General features: G+C 35.3%; 2 protein-coding genes across 4 annotated transcripts in view; one reads left to right on the top strand and one right to left on the bottom strand.

Moving 5' to 3' along the window:
* LOC136854173 (deoxynucleoside kinase-like) overlaps positions 1-18,187 on the top strand; it is a 312,604-nt gene that overhangs the window by 79,666 nt on the left and 214,751 nt on the right. The gene's annotated exons all lie outside the window — the stretch shown is intronic.
* Positions 1-18,187, bottom strand: part of LOC136854171 (uncharacterized) — a 94,891-nt gene that overhangs the window by 7,716 nt on the left and 68,988 nt on the right. Inside the window, exon 2 of the mRNA XM_067130464.1 lies at positions 1,217-1,467. Within this exon, the coding sequence (XP_066986565.1) occupies positions 1,217-1,433 (217 nt within the window). The 5' untranslated portion in view covers positions 1,434-1,467. The remainder of the gene's footprint in view (positions 1-1,216; positions 1,468-18,187) is intronic.

Raw genomic sequence — 18,187 nt, forward strand, 5'->3', positions numbered from 1 at the left:
AAGTTAAGACGACCTTCAGGAATTTTATTGTTTATATTTTAGCTCTCTCTCTCTCTCTCTCTCTCTCTCTCTCTCTCTCTCTCTCTCTCTCTATATATATATATATATATATATATATATATATATATATATATATATATATATATATATATATATATATATATATATATATATATATATATATATATATATATATATATATATATATATATATATATATATATATATGTATGTATATATATATATATATATATGTGTGTGTGTATATATGTACAATGAGAAACAGGATAAGGAGCGTGCCTATACTGTAGTGGGTTACACACGTAGTGGAGATGCCCATGGCCTTGCAACTTCATCCCACAACATGTGGTCGAAGCCGGAAGGTTAGCACCTTATGATTCCATCTCCTCAAGGAAGAAGACATGGGATGTGTAAATCAACAAAATTTTAAATTTAAGTCCTGAAGCAGCCATAAGGTCGGTGTCTAATTCGTGAAATTAAACAAGTTTCATTTTAATTGCAACTTGAAATTGATAGCAATGAAAAGCGGACACATTCTCTTACGTTCTGGTACCAGGATTGAACTGCCCATTTGGGTGGTTGGGGGTTGGGGGTGGTTGGGCTGGAGGACAGCGTTGTTATGGCAACGAGCTTAAAATTCTGGGGTGTCACATGGCGATCTTTAAATCGCGGAGGAGAAGTGTACAGTGTCACTGTTTTCTGTATAGTGTAACAGTGTAAATGTGCAAAAGAGAAGGCAGGCGAGCGAGATAAATATTACAGTTTATTTAGGATGAACGCGGAGTGCGTAGTGACAGGCCACTTAAGCAGCCTTGTAATTAACTGAGTATAGATTTTTATTTTTATCACATTCATGAAATTCTTTCATTCCACTGGATAATGAACTCTCAACAATTTCATTTAACGCTTCACTTTACAAATAAAAGTTCTGTGATTTAGATTCCTGTACAGACGTGTATTGTTATGCCGAATGAGATTATGAAAAAATTATAATTATCAGCTCACTAAAAATAAAGATGATCAAAGACCGGCTTCTGCATTTAGTTTACTGGCATTTGATATGTTGTGATTACTTAATCGTAATAATTGTTCAGAATCTGTGACATGACATCAACGGTAAATTATTATCCTATTTGATCAGCGATGCCAGAAGATTGACTTTTTAACGATGATAAAATTCGAACGAGATAGTTACCATCGTCAGGGTAGTTCAGCTCATCCATGGGAGTAAACTTTAGATATCTCGTCGGCGGTGCCTGGGCGACTGGTCCCTCCGTTGTGGGCACCAGCGCGACGGTGGCGCCGACGGTAGGGCTGACTTCACCTTCCTCCCCCTGTGCAGGTAACGGCGATGTAGCAAACGTCGCAGGATGCGAGGTCAGAGGGTCGCCTTTTCCGTCCACTCGCGCCATTGCTTCAGAGGGTGGGGTGGGGGTGGGGGCTTGCCTGTGAAGAGAAAACAGAGAGAAAACTTGGAGATTGAAACTTAAAATTGCATCCGTTTTTGCGACCGTGACGGTACAAGGTAGGTCTTGCCCATCATGGTACATGGTCCTCGTTAGGTGGGTAGCTTAGCTCCGTCAGTGTACCTCACTTGGTGGACTATAGACATTACTAAATGTTTTTTGCAGCGTCCCTTCGGCCTCTAGCAGCAACCCCTTTAATTCCTTTTACTCTCCCTCCATTCATATTCTCTTCCTTCCATCTTGCTTTCCACCCTCTCCTAACAATTATTGTTCCATCGTGCAGCTGCGAGGTTTTCCTCCTGTTACACCTTTCAGACCTCTCACTCAATTTCCGTTTCAGCGCCGAATGACCTCAAATTTTATATTTCCAATTCTAATAATGGCCCAAGTTTTATATTTCCAATTCTAATAATGGCACAAGGCAGGCCCTATCTCTTAATTTAGGTTTGATTTAGTCTTTTTGGGGGGGTTAACTGCTTTCTTTCACTTCTAAAGTCTTAGGTTTTTCGCGTTGTTTGTCCTTCAAGTCTTTCTTTCACGTTAACGCGCGCACTTGATAGAAAACCTTCATAAAGAACGTTTCTCGGAGCTGATAAATACGACACAAAGGTAATAAAAGACATGGTGCGGATAAACAACTTCGTAATCTTAAATGATAATGCATTTGCTCGCAAATTTGTGAACGCAAAATCAATTTAGACGACTCGTGCAAATAAACGTTTTCAATTTTCTTCTCCATCAGCGTTTGCAAACTTCGCCGGTCTCGCGAACTTCTCGTTCAGTACAAAATCTGATGCAAAGAACAAATTCAGTTTCACTTACATAGTCTTCTTCCTTACACGCATCCTCTTATAGGCAAGAACAATTAATCTGAATTTTTTTATGATGTAATTTACTGCTAAAAATGGAATACTCCAAAAGAACAAATGTTCATTATTCGATGTAAGCGTAATAACGCCAGTAATTTTCTTTCACAGGAAAAAATGGGTGCCATTAAAAGGTTATCGGAACAAGTGGTAAGGCTAGGCAAGGAATCCTATGAATACAAAATAAATCAGCATCGGTATATATAAAAGAATACATAAACATACATTGTAAATTAATGTATATATATATATATATATATATATATATATATATATATATATAAATATATACACACACACACGTGCGTGTGTGTGTGTGTGTGTGTGTGTCAGGTGAACTGGTATAAGAGGCAAAATTACTCATACATTTCTGGATATTATTTAAGCAAAATTAAATCCCTTATGCTTGCTAGCTGAGAATTTTATAGACTCCCCTTTTTGTAAATTATTCCAATTTGATCAGTATTTTACTGAAAATATTACAGATCATTAATGCAACGAAATTGATGTTTCATACTCTCATATATAAAGTACTGTATAATAATTGAGAGCTATCAATCGCCATAGCTATAAGTTCAGCATTTTTACTGAGTAAACACAAAACTCTTCAAATTTCGTTGATATTCAGAACATATCATTGATAGCACTCTGATACAAAATTCAATAATTTTATTATTATTATTATTATTATTATTATTATTATTATTATTATTATTATTATTATTATTATTATTATTATTATTATTATTATTATTATTTATCCAGAAGACGAAACCTATTCACATGGAACAAGCCCACCAAAGGGGCCACTGACTTGAAATTCAACCTTCCAAAGAATATGGTGTTCAATAGGAAGAAATAAAGAGGAGATAAAGGAAAAAACAAAAAGAAGGAGCAGAAACATTTTCTGTACAGCAGTGTAAAGTGAAATAAACCTCCACCGTATATAGACAAAGAAATCAGTAAAATTTGATTGGTAAACACTGGAGCACTGAAGTTGTACAGATTTGCTGGAATCTACACTAAGCTGTAGAATCACATCCCAGGCTAACCTGGCATCTCAAATACGCGGGGTCAGAGTTCAAACGAATCGCCTGGAATCTCTGTGCCAGTCCGGATTTCATTTTGATCAAATGTATTTCCGTTCTGTATATCAGAATGCATTCCCTGTGCAATTGCTGCTTGTGGATAGGAATGAGGAGGAAAACACGACCAAGAAAGTAAAAGAGAGAAGAAAATTCCCGCACAATTACGAACGAAAGATGAAATACGTGGCCCTTTACCGGAAATCAATTCCAAAGATGAAAATCTGGCATAGCAACAAAATATGAAACATTCGTTCTGTATTCTTTTGTGTGTGTGTGTGTGTGTGTGTGTGTGTGTGCTTTTGCTTATAGGAATTCAATTCTGTGGAGGCACCCTCGTCAGGTTATTGGACTTTTTGGTCGTTTTCGATATTAGTTTGTGCACACTCATGAAAATAATGTAATGTGTGATTTTTCGTATCTGAATCATCAATCTTTTCGCATGTCGGCTGAAACATTTTCATCTCCGTATTTATCTAAATTAATTGCGATGCCTTATAATTATTTACGAAATTGATTCAGCAGTTCAGAATTTTAATAGCAAAAAAAAGCAAGTAAATAATTATTTCCTTCCCTATATTAGAGCGTTATAATGATTCTTCATACATTCCACGTAAATCTCGTCTCCGTTATTCAGTTTTTTTGTTACTCTTTACCTGTTTAAAAAAAAATGTCTTAAAATATGACACTTCTGTAACGTTGTATAATCTGTTTTCGTCAATTTGTAAAATACTTCGAAAAATCTCTTGCTGAAAGTATCAAAGCGTTTGCCTTTTATTTCCCGAAGGTTTGACCTCCTGAAGGTCTCGAATATTCGCTATAACGCTTGGTAATATCGCCTAAGAATTTGGGATCTTTTTCATTCGTTCGCACGGAATTTACGAAAGTAATATCCGATAGGTATGGAAAATTTTTCTTGTGATTCATTTTGTTTCAGTCTCTCAAGATATTGACAGAAAAGTGAAATCGTTTGCAAGTATATATATATATATATATATATATATATATATATACATACATACATATATATATACATGTACACATACATATACATATATATCTGTATGTATGTACATATATATATATGTATGTGTATGTATGTATGCATGTGTGGATACATTTTCCCCTTGGAGATGGTGGCTCCAGGTGTTGCCATCTGGTTGTCAGCTGTTCATGTTGGGATTTGTATAGGTAACCTCATTTCCATCTCTTCCTCAGGTGGTTGATAATCGGGTCACTAATTCACTGATTTTGTTAATATAGCCCTAAAGGTCATAAGTTAACAGTTCTTGATTACTGCCATTGCAAGACTGATGTAATTCTTTGGTGGTCATAAGACAGGTAAACGCGATACTGTTAGGCAGTTAATTTGAGCCTCAAGCATTTCCGGAACTAATACCAGACTAGGAGTGTTTGTAACCCTGAATAAGAAGCTTCCATAATTTTTTACTATAGAACATACCTGGTATGCATTTTTGACCTGACTACATATCCTCTTATGCTCTTATAATTTTTAAACGAAAATTAGCTGTACTAATGCGATGTTGCAGTTCAGTATTTTCAAATATTCCAAGGTGTGAAGGAGACAAAAAAATAAGGGACACTGTCTCTGTGGTAATTTCGTTTCTTTTTTCCCATCTGAGTTAATATAGGCAATGCCCATCACTTCCAAATTACCACCCCGAAATAATTGAATAAAAACCGAGCAGAATTTAAGAAGCAGGTTATGACAGATTTTTCCGATATGCACCTGTCGTGTGTGAGCGAGACAGACATGCATTGGTAAAAAAGGAAGCATTAAATAAAAAAGGAAAATATTTGTCCAAAATTAACGTCTGGAATAGGAAAAGATGCTTTTGATAAACGTCAGTGTTCTGGAAAGGACTTTTTATGAAAGTAAGATGAAAAATAATCGGTAAAGAATGGTGAACACGTAAGCATGAATCGAAGACTAGAAGAGCAAGGGTTCCATCTGCTGAAACCGAGTATATTGGTATTTGCAGGAATATGAGAAAAACTATGTTTGAGCAGAGATCTTTTTATAAGAATCTTTTTTAAAATTTCCTTGCATGCAATTACCGCGGCATACGATTATACACATGCATAACATACACCGGTACACATATAGGTACATATAATATATGTATATATGTATATGTAATGTGTGTTAATATATATATAAATATATATATTATATATATATATATATATATATATATATATATATAGTATATATATACATACATATAATATATATATATATATATATATATATATATATATATATATATATATATATATATATATATATATATATATACATACATATATGAATGCAAGGAATGTAATACCCAATCTCTTCTTCCGTTATGCAATGGAACGAGGATCTTGATGTTTCTATTCAATAGGCATGCGAACTAGACTTTCAATCTCAAATGCCCCAGCCATATCTAAAAGAACAAACCTTAATTCGCAATGTATGCGAACGCAAACATGAGTAGTTTTTGTATGTATTTATCTACACGTAAATAAATGAACGTTATTGTTCTTTAATATTGTATCCTCCTTTGCAGGCTTCTAGAAACAGTGAATCCTTTACAAGTTTCTAATCAAATTGAATGACAAGCTAATAATTCTGAAAGTTGTTGTCAGTGATTTTTTATTTTAACTTCCTAAGAAGACGATATATCACTACCGGGCACATTTTCAGAAACCTCTGCCTCCCCTGTATTTACTACCTTCAGCGCACGTAGGGTCGCCCTATGGAGGCTCTCACTCAAGTTTATAATCCCGTAGACACCTAAGGCTCCCTCGACGCCATACCGAGCCCGTAGGCACCACTTCCGGGTCTGTGGACCCAGTGGCAAAATAAATCAATACCTATCTCACCTATCTTACGCAAAGGTAGGAGAGAAAAGAGGCTTACAGTTTTTTTTCCAGGGCCGTTATGTAAACTTGCTCGTTGCGAATATTTGCATTTTTGTATTATGCATGCATGTATGTGGGTTTATATGTATGTATATTGATACACACATATATACTGTATATATATATATGATATAATATATATATATATATATATATATATATATATATATATATATATATATATATATATATATATATATATATACACACATATATATGGTTGTGGTCAGCACTAGGAGGGATAAGCACCAAGAAAATATAGCCGACGGATAAATCTCTTGCTCACCAGAGGAAGGGTTAATAGCCTCTGGCTCCAGTCCTGTATGGAACAAAAGACGTATATATATATATATATATATATATATATATATATATATATATATATATATATATATATATATATATATATATATATATCCTACTTCCTGCTGACAATTGCTTCCCAACCCTTCATGCTTCGGAGTCAGCACGACGTGATTACCTCAGACTTACCCTGCCAGGGATCGTCTCGCCGGGTTCCCATTGCCTCTAGGTATTCTTCCCCTATACATGCCATTCTTTTAAGGTTAGTTGGGGGGAATATACCTAAAGGCTATTCCCTTATTGGCTTGTGTCCCCTTTATTAAGATGATACTTAACAAGAGGGACGGGGACCTACGCCTTTCATGGTTCTGCTGTAGCCAATTATAAACACAAAGCGCAATTGCGTATATGTATATATATATATATATATATATATATATATATATATATATATATATGTATGTATATATATATATATATATATATATATATATATATATATAGAGAGAGAGAGAGAGAGAGAGAGAGAGAGAGTGATGCACTGCAAATTTTCCACTCCCCTTCAGGTGGCAAGAACGAGACCAAATTCTACGCGGCCATGGTCTCGTTACTAGAATCATTCAAAGCTGTCATTCCCAACCCAAGGCCTAACCCCTTGTTTTCACAAGCGTTCATTTGCGGGGGTGGGGGTGGGGGGGGATGCCCGGGGATGCCCCAAGCGCCACCGGCATTCTCCACCGGACATCTAAGTTCCAACAGGTGACCTGAATCTTAGATGATGTGGCGCTAAAAGGGAAACGCGGTTTGAAGGTTTGAAGGAGCAAAGGGAGCATTCTCCAAAACAGCAACTCGCTGTAGTTTTTCTTCAGTCTTAAGGCAAAACCACTGTACGTATTCTCAGCGGACCCCTTTATGCAGTGGTTGCTGAAACAATAAAATATAGGTTGTCTTAACAAAGATATTCTCTATTCTGTGGTTCCAAGTAGCTTTCCTACGTACATCAGGAACTTATGGTAATGGTATTTAGCAAAGGAAATAAATTAGGTTCATTTATATCCAAATACTATTGCTATTTGGTTGCAGTTTTGTAATCTTTAATTCTGTCTTATAATTTTTCATGAACTCTTATAGCTGAGGGATACTTTACTGAAATCGTGAACCTTTCAAACGTTCCAGTTCGCTAGCATTGTAAAAACAAAGCCAATTTTATACTTGTATGTGCAGTGAACCAGTACATTTAAACGTTCGATACGCTCTGACAGCGAACCAATTAAACTTTCTTAAGAAGCCTTAGCTTTGGACAAAAACCTACTCGTAAGTAAAACATCTCCATTTACAGTGAACTGATCTGTTTCCAGTTAAGAGAGAATTACAATAAAAAGTCAGCTCCCAACCACAACACTGTGATTAAGCCGTAGATGAGTGAAGAAAAGAGCAGCGAAATACGGATACAATTCACGGTAGAATCAACCTATCAAATCCGCTCAGTTCAGGCTTGATCCAACTTCGAAACTCGAACTAATTACTGTTCGTCATATTGGTTACTGCAACAGTGCTCCCGAATTATATTCGGAAGTTCCAAACAAATAGTAAGTGATTACGCATTTCGTGGAAAAGCGCTTTTTAAGCATTATCCTACTGTTAGGTGAACCGTGAACGGTTCACAAACCTCTCCCAGTAGTATTGCATTTCTACATGGACTCTACTTGCAGATTTTTTTTATGTTTTCGTATCATTATAAACGACTCATAATCATCAACATCATCATCGCCGTCACGATTATCACCATTATTAATTAAAAAAGGATGGTGTACATAAGAAGCATTAAATTTGATTCTATGAAGACACTGTTGATATCACTGACATCCACTGTAAAGTCTGTTCCTGAAAAATGAAAAGCGAAAATAAAACCCCGAAATATAATTGCCTTTGCAAAATAACACCTTTAATTTACAAAAGCTTCGTGAGGTGAAGGTTTTGATGTCCGTCCTTGAAAGAAAAGAGTAATCTAAAAACAAAGAAACAACCCGAAGCTTCACAATGACTCTAATGACGACGACGTCAAGAATTATCATGACAGAAATTTAGGGGAGTTTTCGAAAAAAAACCAGGTACAGCTAAAGCATGTAACCCTTTGATTGAAAGGAGATGGTTGTGAGCTATTCCAGGCTTTATCTTATTCCTGCTGTATGACGATAATGGAAAGCCAAGGATTAGGGAACCAATCCTTTTAGCTCTCAGTGACAAGGATTGTAATTCGATGACTGTCTCTTGTGATGGTTCTCCTCGCTCGCGTCGCTCGCGCTCCTTTTGCGCCTCTCTCTCTCTCTCTCTCTCTCTCTCTCTCTCTCTCTCTCTCTCTCTCTCTCTCTCTCGTTGACATTTGCGATATGCAGCCGAACGAGAGAGAGAAATTTTATTTTTTGTAAGCGTTCCTTTCCATATCTCTTTAGTTAAAGTAAATTACAATGAATTTAATTTTCAGATGCTATGATACTGGATGTTTTAATTATTATCTGAATCAATTCACGTAGTATACTATAGTATATGATTTCCTCGCAGTGTACCTTGTGTTGTCCCAAATCCACCCGCAGTGATTTATCCAGGCCATGTATATTATTACATCATCAATCTGATTAAAATACCAAACATACCTTTGTCATCTGCGCAGTATGCACAGCAAGCGTCAATAATATTGTCTTCAGGATTTACCACGTTCACCACGCAAGAATATATCTGAGAACGCGAGCTATGCTATTCAAAAGAAAGCTTTAAAAATATCTCATCTTAAGTATTGTTTGCTGGTAATATATCCTAACTCACAGGAAGAACAATTTTTGACGTATAATATCTGGCAAGCATGATACTCCCTTGAATCGCTCCGCAACTCCTAGGCTTCAGTGGAGTTGAGCCATGCGGTTAAAGCACAAAGAACAGCATTTATATTTCTTTTGCATAGCAGAAGAGTAGAAGTGGCTCTCAGTGCCACTAATAACACTGTACAATAAAAAATACCTCATGTGGAGTATGCTACACAAGTCTACATCTGTTGTGATCTTGAAACGTTATGGAGAGCAAGGTTCAGGCGTGTGTATGTATATATATATATATATATATATATATATATATATATATACATATATATATATATATATATATATACATATATATATATATATAAATATATATAATACATATATATATATATATAAACATACATACATGTACTTATATGTGTGTGTATACATACATATATATATTTATGTATATATATAATATATATATATATATATATATATATATATATATATATATATATATATATATATATATACATACATACATACATACACAATAATCACTCTAGTAACAGAATAGCATCGTGGAGATGAAATATCATTGGAACTGAAACAAAGGGAAACAGAATGAAGTTTATAACACACGTGGTTTTGTGCTCTTCTGAGCCAACCTTCTGACAGCGTCGTAGGATATGAATACATTAACCATTATGGCACCAAATGGCTTTGTTTTTAAAGCAGTCCGAATATAAGAGAGCCTCGTTAGACTCTAAACATAAAAGGAGATTCTGACAAAGGTTAAAGGGCCTATGTTTCTGAGTATTTTTCGAGTGCAGAAAAATACATATAAATCCTTACCGAAGATGACGTTATTCCTCGACTATATCTCATCTTCAGATGCTTAATTAAAGATGTTTTTAAAGATATGGAACCATCCTCTTAATTAAAACAGTTGGTAATGTCCAGATTTTAATTCTGGGACATCATGAAAAATGATGACGCAAAGAGATTTTGCTGATATGACGTTTTTGTGTTAATTTTCATAGAATTTATTACGTTGGATTATTAGAGGGTAAAAGAATTTTGCTAAAGGGTGGTAGATTTATGTATCTCATCTTTATATAGTTTGGATTTTGTTATAGGTATTTTATCGTTTATTGGGGACATCAAAGATCTTTTGATTCTCTTTTAATCGGGCTTTGCATCATCAGATGAGAAATGTAATCCCTTTAGTCTGGTGGATTTCCTTCTTTGTGGGTTATGGTAAAAAGGATCGTCAAATAAAAAAAAATAATAAAAGAAGGGAAGGAAAAATTAAATATCCTAGTCGTTTATATTTACCTCCGAACGAAGGCAAGAAAATTAACAAAATATCATTTGACTACTTCTTTTGGTTAGATTATAGTCCAGTGTTCTACACCAGAATTTTACTACACTCTGTGCAAGGCCCTGTGCTTGCATTAACTGGCACAATATAAACCAACCGTTTGTGAATGTCCTTACTATGGGCAGCACTTTATAGTTAGTGAAACAACGGGTTCTGTAACCGTAGAGTTTGGACAACCTTCGGTGTAACAACGGGTTCTGTAACCGTAGAGTTTGGACAACCTTCGGTGTACCAGTTTTTGCTTCAATTGTTCAGATAATATCCTTTGATATTAAATAATTTCTATCCTCTTATCTTAAATGAATTCAAACTAAGTTACAATGATTAAATGTTAAAATAAATTCGAATTGAGTTACAATGATTATATATTAAAATAAATTCAAACTGAGTTACAATGATTATATATTAACCAGTCAGATACTGACTTTACTTTGATGTAGACTTTTTCCCTACTTCACCTTCCTTGTTTCACAACTGGTATTCCCATGAGCGCCATTACTTATCGTTGGTTTTAACTTTGGCTTTTGTTTATAATTGTTGACGTTTTAGTTCCTTTACCTTTGTTCTGCGTTTTACTTCTTTCACTTTGTTCCCTAAAATTTTGTTAATGTTTGTTCACTTTTATGTCATTTGTTTCTTTTTAACTGTTACTAGTGCTTGTTTGTCTTAGTTATGTATTTCTTTTTGAATTTAGTCAGCTCTTTTTTAGCGTTTCAGTTCACTTATCTCTTTTCTTTAACTTTATTTATATTTAAATCTCGTTCTTTTCTTACTTCCTGTAACACCTGAAATGCGATTTCTTTGATGAATTTATATTCACTCTGATGGCTTCTCCGGTCTCACCATTGTAGACCTTTGTCTCTTACACCACTTTAAGATCAATTGTAAGGTTCAGGAAGAGGTTTTTGTTTCTAATTTTTTTTCTATATTTCAAATTTTTCAAAGAAAGAGTTAACACTCCATTCACCGTCCTCAGTTGCTTGGTCTAAAGGCCCTGATGAAAGTATAAAGAAACAGTGATTATGGCAGGAAGTTATTATTATTATTATTATTATTATTATTATTATAAATGTTAGTCTTGTGCCCCCTGCAGATGAACGTGAGAGGTTATTTGTCACTAGATCTACTTTCATATTAACAAACCTAATGTTCCTCCTGTTCACTAATACGGATACCAGCAGTTTAGCAACGTATTGTTGGCCAGATTAATTTCACGTGGACACATAATAAAGAAAACAATGTTACAGGTGGAAGTCTCTTAAAATCAAGACATCTCAGGCAATTCTCTTCGATATATTTTTTTTATATTTTTGATTTCATGGGAACTAACTACATTTCTGTTCTTGTGGGAGTGGAATGACAATACTGTATTCTTATTCTCTCTCTCTCTCTCTCTCTCTCTCTCTCTCTCTCTCTCTCTCTCTCTCTCTCTCTCTCTCTCTCCCAATAACACAAGGCGTTAATTAAAACAATTTGGTGCTTTGGCGGTTTTAAACAAAAGGAACTTTTTCGTTCTTTCACGATGTCTTGTAATCGAAGTAAACCGTGTCGGTGTCCGAGTTCCGTCAAGTCAATATTTTATCAAAATGTTCCAAAATCTTTGGGAGTTTTATGCTCGAGTTCTTAGAACAGTAGAGCGCTTAAAGGAAGTTGGAAGTGCGTTCACTTCTGATAAGAGCAGCCGTCGGTGGCACCCAGAGAACAAAGGGCGAAAGTTATCGTACCTGAAGTAAAGACGAACTCCTTTGACGAAGTGAGTAATGCGGTATAGTGTTCATTAAAGACGGAAACAGGTTGCTATTGAGAGGAGCAAGTTTTAAGTACTTCTTCTCTGTGCCAGAAGAGCCGTCGATCGTTCTTGCTTAATTGACGAAGGAGAAAAGTTATCTTCCATCAGGATTCACGTTATTTCTTTCCTTGAGTGTTTGAATACTCGCCAGATTTGAGAATGAGCGACGGGGTTGAGGAGTAATGAATAGTAGGTTGTATTTCTATTGGATGGGTTTGTTCTTAACTGGTTGAATTGATTCCCCATCATTGCTACTGTTGGATACCCCGGATTTCCTTTATGATGTATTAGGTGAATAACTATAATTTTTGTGTGTAGATATCGACCTCCATAACCTACATATACTGTAATACTGCTCCAGCAGTTCAGAGATAAATCGGACATTGAAGTAGCATAGGCATTGTCTTAGCTCTGGTAACATCATATACAATAATATCAAACGAATCCACCATTTTTCCCATAAGAATTAGATCAGCACTATCCGATTAGCCTTTAATAAACGCTAGTTACCCTGAGAGAATGAATAACTGGGTCGAGTAGTTTTTTGAGAGATTGAGAGAAAGGAGAAATGCATCAAAGAAATACATCAAAGGAATGTGCAGGAGACAAATAAAATGAAGAATAAGAGAGAAATGTCTTCAGCTTGACATTCTCGAAAGGAAACCATCTGGGCAACTCCATCGCTCCGACAGACGGGAAAAAATAAGAGGAAAAAACGGAGTCACTTATTTTACGGGGGAAGAAAAATGCAAAACGCTCAACTTCTCCGGGAATAAACCCAAAGAGAAAGGGAGGAAGCATTTAGTCTCGAGGGGAGGGGAACGTAAAACCAAGTGAGGTAGAAACGAAGGAAGCTGCGGAAGAAAAACGACATTTCTTGCTTTTGATTTTGTTTTTTGTTTTCGATTTGTTCCACGAGAGCCTCGCGTACTGTTTCTTCTGAGCTGTTCTGAGATTTGCGTGAGTACGTTAACTCTCCCCTTTCTTATTTTCGCTTTTAGGTGGTGAAGAAACAAAGGCGAACGTGCACTATATATACATGTATGCACACATATAGATATACATACAAATGCACAAACACATATGCGTACATTATATATACATGTATGAACAGACACATACAAGCACACACATACGTATATGTGTATGTATATATATATATATATATATATATATATATATATATATATATATATATATATATATATATATATATATACACAGTATATATACTATATATATTTGTATACTTGATATATTTATCGTGATAAATATTATGCATACAACAGAAGGAACGAAAATAGTATATTTCAGTTACAAACAAAGAAACATATAAACCTACAATTGCAAGCTTTACATGCAATACTAGTTAATATTACTGAGGAATTTTTATTCATTTCAGTCACGAACTGCCACTCTACTCCAGACGTCTCTTTAATAAATTCTTTGATAATTTGTCGCATACCTTAAGATAAGAACCGCTATGCAAATTTCAGTGAAGACAAACACCTTTTCTGTTACCTGATATCGCATTATTAGTTGATAGAGGATAACTTTCTGAAGAGAACGTGGATATAAACCTTGGTGAATTAAGGAGCAGAGCCCCTAATACCTTTCAAGTGGGGTTTGGATTGCTTATGTCATTCCACAAAATGCAGAAATAACTTATAGTAATTATCGGATATGAATATAACGAACGTATATCTAGTATAGTTAAAATCAAGATCATCGAAAGAGTAATAGTTAAATATAGCAATAAAGGAAAAAAATTATATGAAATTCAAGAGAAGATTAGTAAACTTCCCATGAGCTTACAGAGGAAAAGTGTTGAATTTTATAATTAATCGTCCTAAGAAGATAACAATATGTCCGGATTGAAATCGTATATCTCCAGTGGTGAGAATGGCTACAACAGTTGTAGAATCTCAGCAGTTGTAGAAACTCATCTGCCCTTAAAATGCGAATAGACCCTGGCAAGGAAAGAAAGGCCGATGACGACAGCAGTGAAGAAACCGCTGATGTAGAAGACAAGAGCGTTCGACCGAGATCATGAAATCTCCTTCCGTGAGATTAGAAACACGGATGCTGCAAATCTTAAAAAAAAAAAAAAAAAACATATTGGGGACGATGTGGACACGGTCTACTTGCTTTTCCTGGTTCTTATAGTCTTCAGTCCTTCACAGGAGGGTGTTTCTGGTCTCCGTTTGCGGGTGAATCTTTTATTTCTTGTTTTTACCAGGTCTGGGCCAGATTGGGGCATTATGTTGCACTTTCGTTGTGCGTCTGAGCGATAAAACGTCATTCGTATCATCGAAGATTATTCTGAAGTGAGTGGTGACTGCTAATCATTTTGTTTCAACCAAATGATTTAACCGCCTGAAACATGTATAGTTTTTTTAATCACTCAAAACGTGTACAGTTTTCTCCAGGTATGTTTGAAAGAAAATTTATATTCCTTGACAAAGTACTGTTGAATTTTTAAGGACATTTCTATACAAACATCCACAAAATAAGTGTAAAAGGCAAATTTTGGGAAAAGTAAACGTTCTCCGACTGCGTCCATTTTCACCAAAAGGAATTCTTAGTACAAGCCAGTTTGATGGTGCAGGTTTTAGGTAAATTGTATAAGAACTCAACTAATCGTAGAGACTTTTGAACAAAAAAGAGAGCGCTAAAAGCTGATATTTTCAGAACTTTTATCTTCCGTTCTTTTTCAAATGCAATGTCCTTAAACGATCCAAAGGAACTGATTCCGTTGTCTGCTAAACGAATGAACAGAATTGTTGCATATGCCTTTTAAGTGATATATTTGGCAAACTGAATTTTACAAATACTACTGAACAATATTCATGCATTTCACCCGACTACATGTTTTGCACCGTACTACGATACTACATGTGAAAAAGTTACAAAGGTATTTCGAGAGAATATTAATAGGGTAACAGGGACAAATATATTTGTGAATGACAAACTTGCTTTACCTAATCCTGAAGGTATCTAGAGAACAGTCTTTTAAAAGAAGGAAGATTTTAAATCAGGAAAGCCGATAACACGAGGAGGAATTCTCTTATTCAGGCTCAGTGGTTTGTAAGCAAAGATAGCTTCTGAAAAAGTACAATGAGAACACCTTACTATTGACAAGGATTTTGAGTTATTTGGCATAGATAATTCCTTCCGTTTAATTGCCCTCGCTTCAACTGTAATCCGGCTACAGCATGGAACGGATACGCATTGAATTATAGAACCATTATTTATATGAAGTATACCATGACGGTCAGCCATTAAAATGATAACCCAGGACACAAATATTAAATTTTAAATATTTCAGCGACTTATATCAGCAAACTAAAATCGTAAGAATACAGACATTTTCTCAATTAAAAGAAGAAGCCTCCAATAACGGCGGTATACCAGAGACAGAATAAGGGAACTTCCATCCGACAGTTCCAATCGCCATAAATCATATTTATTACCGAGCTATCTCTCTGGATTTGGTGAGATTTCTTTATCGCCTGTTGCCAGAAACGGCAGTATTGGCTCTCTGTGTCGCAGAGCAAGGATTTTGCTTTTTATTCCAGTGGTCCCTAAGGGTGCAGACACTTTACTGTGACCGAAATTGAATGCGCGCGCGCGCACACATTTATAATATGTATGCATAGTCATACATACAAACACACACGCATATATATATATATGTATGTATGTATATATATTATATATATATATATATATTATATATATATATATATATATATATATATATATATATATATATATATATATATATATATATATATATATATATATATATATATATATATATCATACATACATATATATACATACATACATACATACATACATACATACATACACCCAAAAGAGACAGCTCTTCCCGTGCCGGAAAAGGTTTGAGCCACAGAAGAGGGGAAGAGTTAGAATGATAACTGAGACGCGTTACCCTGGTTCTGTTCTGTCAAAGACATTCAGAGGAAGAACTTCAGATGTTGGAAAAGCTCTGATTTACCTTTATGTCCTCGTAATCTAACAGAGTAAAGGTCAGAGTTGACATACGAAGAAAGAGCGTTGCGTGTATGTAATTGTACATTTGCCTACTAATATGATCGGGTGTAACGTCTACATGTAAAAGCATTTATGTGTGTGTGTATGTATATACATGATCATTCTCGGCACGCAAGGTTCTTAAACGTGAAGTAAACAAAGAAACAATTACATGATAACGCCATAAGCATTCTATAGTATCTTAGCAGCAGACTGTCATCCACAGCATATTCTTGAAATTTAGCTCTTGAATTGTTGCAGCTCAGACTAGATGAATCATGTCTGCTTAGGTTTTCAAAAGTTGTAAAATACGGCATAAGTACATATACTGAGAATTAATTAGCCTGCCTCGTTCTGGTTTAATCTTCCAGGATCCCATAAAGAATTCAACGATATTTTCATCGCTCTAATTGAATGATTAACTATTTCCTGAATACCGGCTGTTTCCAGGACAGTACAGACTGAATTCCGAGGAGAAATTTTGCCTGCGAAATGCTGTTTTGGAGAATGTCCCCTCTTCTCCGTTCAACCGTGTTACCCTTTTACCACCACATCTAGATTCAGGTCACCTGTTGGGACGTAGATATCCGGTGGCGCTTGGGACATTCCCCCAAAAATGAACGCTTTCGAAAACAAAACGGGGTTGGGGCTCGGAGTGGGAATGACAGCTTCGAAAGATTCTAGCAACGTTCTCGTTCTTGCTGAAGGGAGGAGGAAAACTTGAGGTGCTTCTCTCTCTCTCTCTCTCTCTCTCTCTCTCTCTCTCTCTCTCTCTCTCTCTCTCTCTCTCTCATACATTTGGTTGCACATGCTCCCTGATTCGGTTGTTGCTTTGCACAGGAATGGGATAAAAGTCATAGCAATGGTTACTCACTTCTATATTTCTTTAACAGAAAAACATTTCACCCCAAAGCAGTATTCATCTTAGACGTATAAACATACAGAGAAAGGGCATCATCTAATCTAGTTTGTTCTTTTTATTAGGAAAGAGCAATGAAGCCATATTTGTTTCTTGATGACCTTTTTTATTATTCCAATAGATCGATGTTACAAGACGACCAAAGCCAATTTTGAATTATATTATTATTATATTATTGTTATAGATGTCTGCATTATCCTTAACGTTGTTGTCGTTGAAAGAACATTATCGTTTTAAAGTTTATCCACAATTTAAATTGAAGAGCATTGAAACGCAAATAATAATTAATGAATCCCACACCTCCCCCCCCCACCCCATCCTCCACACTTTCTAAAATCTGCTTTGTTTTATTCAGGTCTTAAAAATGAAAACTATATGATAAAGAATTACCAACACAAATAAGAACAAGCCGAACCATAAATTCAGATTCGTAGTGAGGAGTATAAATATCAAAAGATTGAAAATGTTATTATCGAAGAAATTTATTTGATAAAAGGGAAAGTGGTATTCAGAGTTCCTGAACAGTGTAATTCGTTTGAGCTAACTTATTGCTGTGGACGTTT

The sequence above is a fragment of the Macrobrachium rosenbergii genome, chromosome 28 (genome assembly GCF_040412425.1).
Source record: "Macrobrachium rosenbergii isolate ZJJX-2024 chromosome 28, ASM4041242v1, whole genome shotgun sequence".
Lineage (NCBI taxonomy): Eukaryota > Metazoa > Arthropoda > Malacostraca > Decapoda > Palaemonidae > Macrobrachium > Macrobrachium rosenbergii.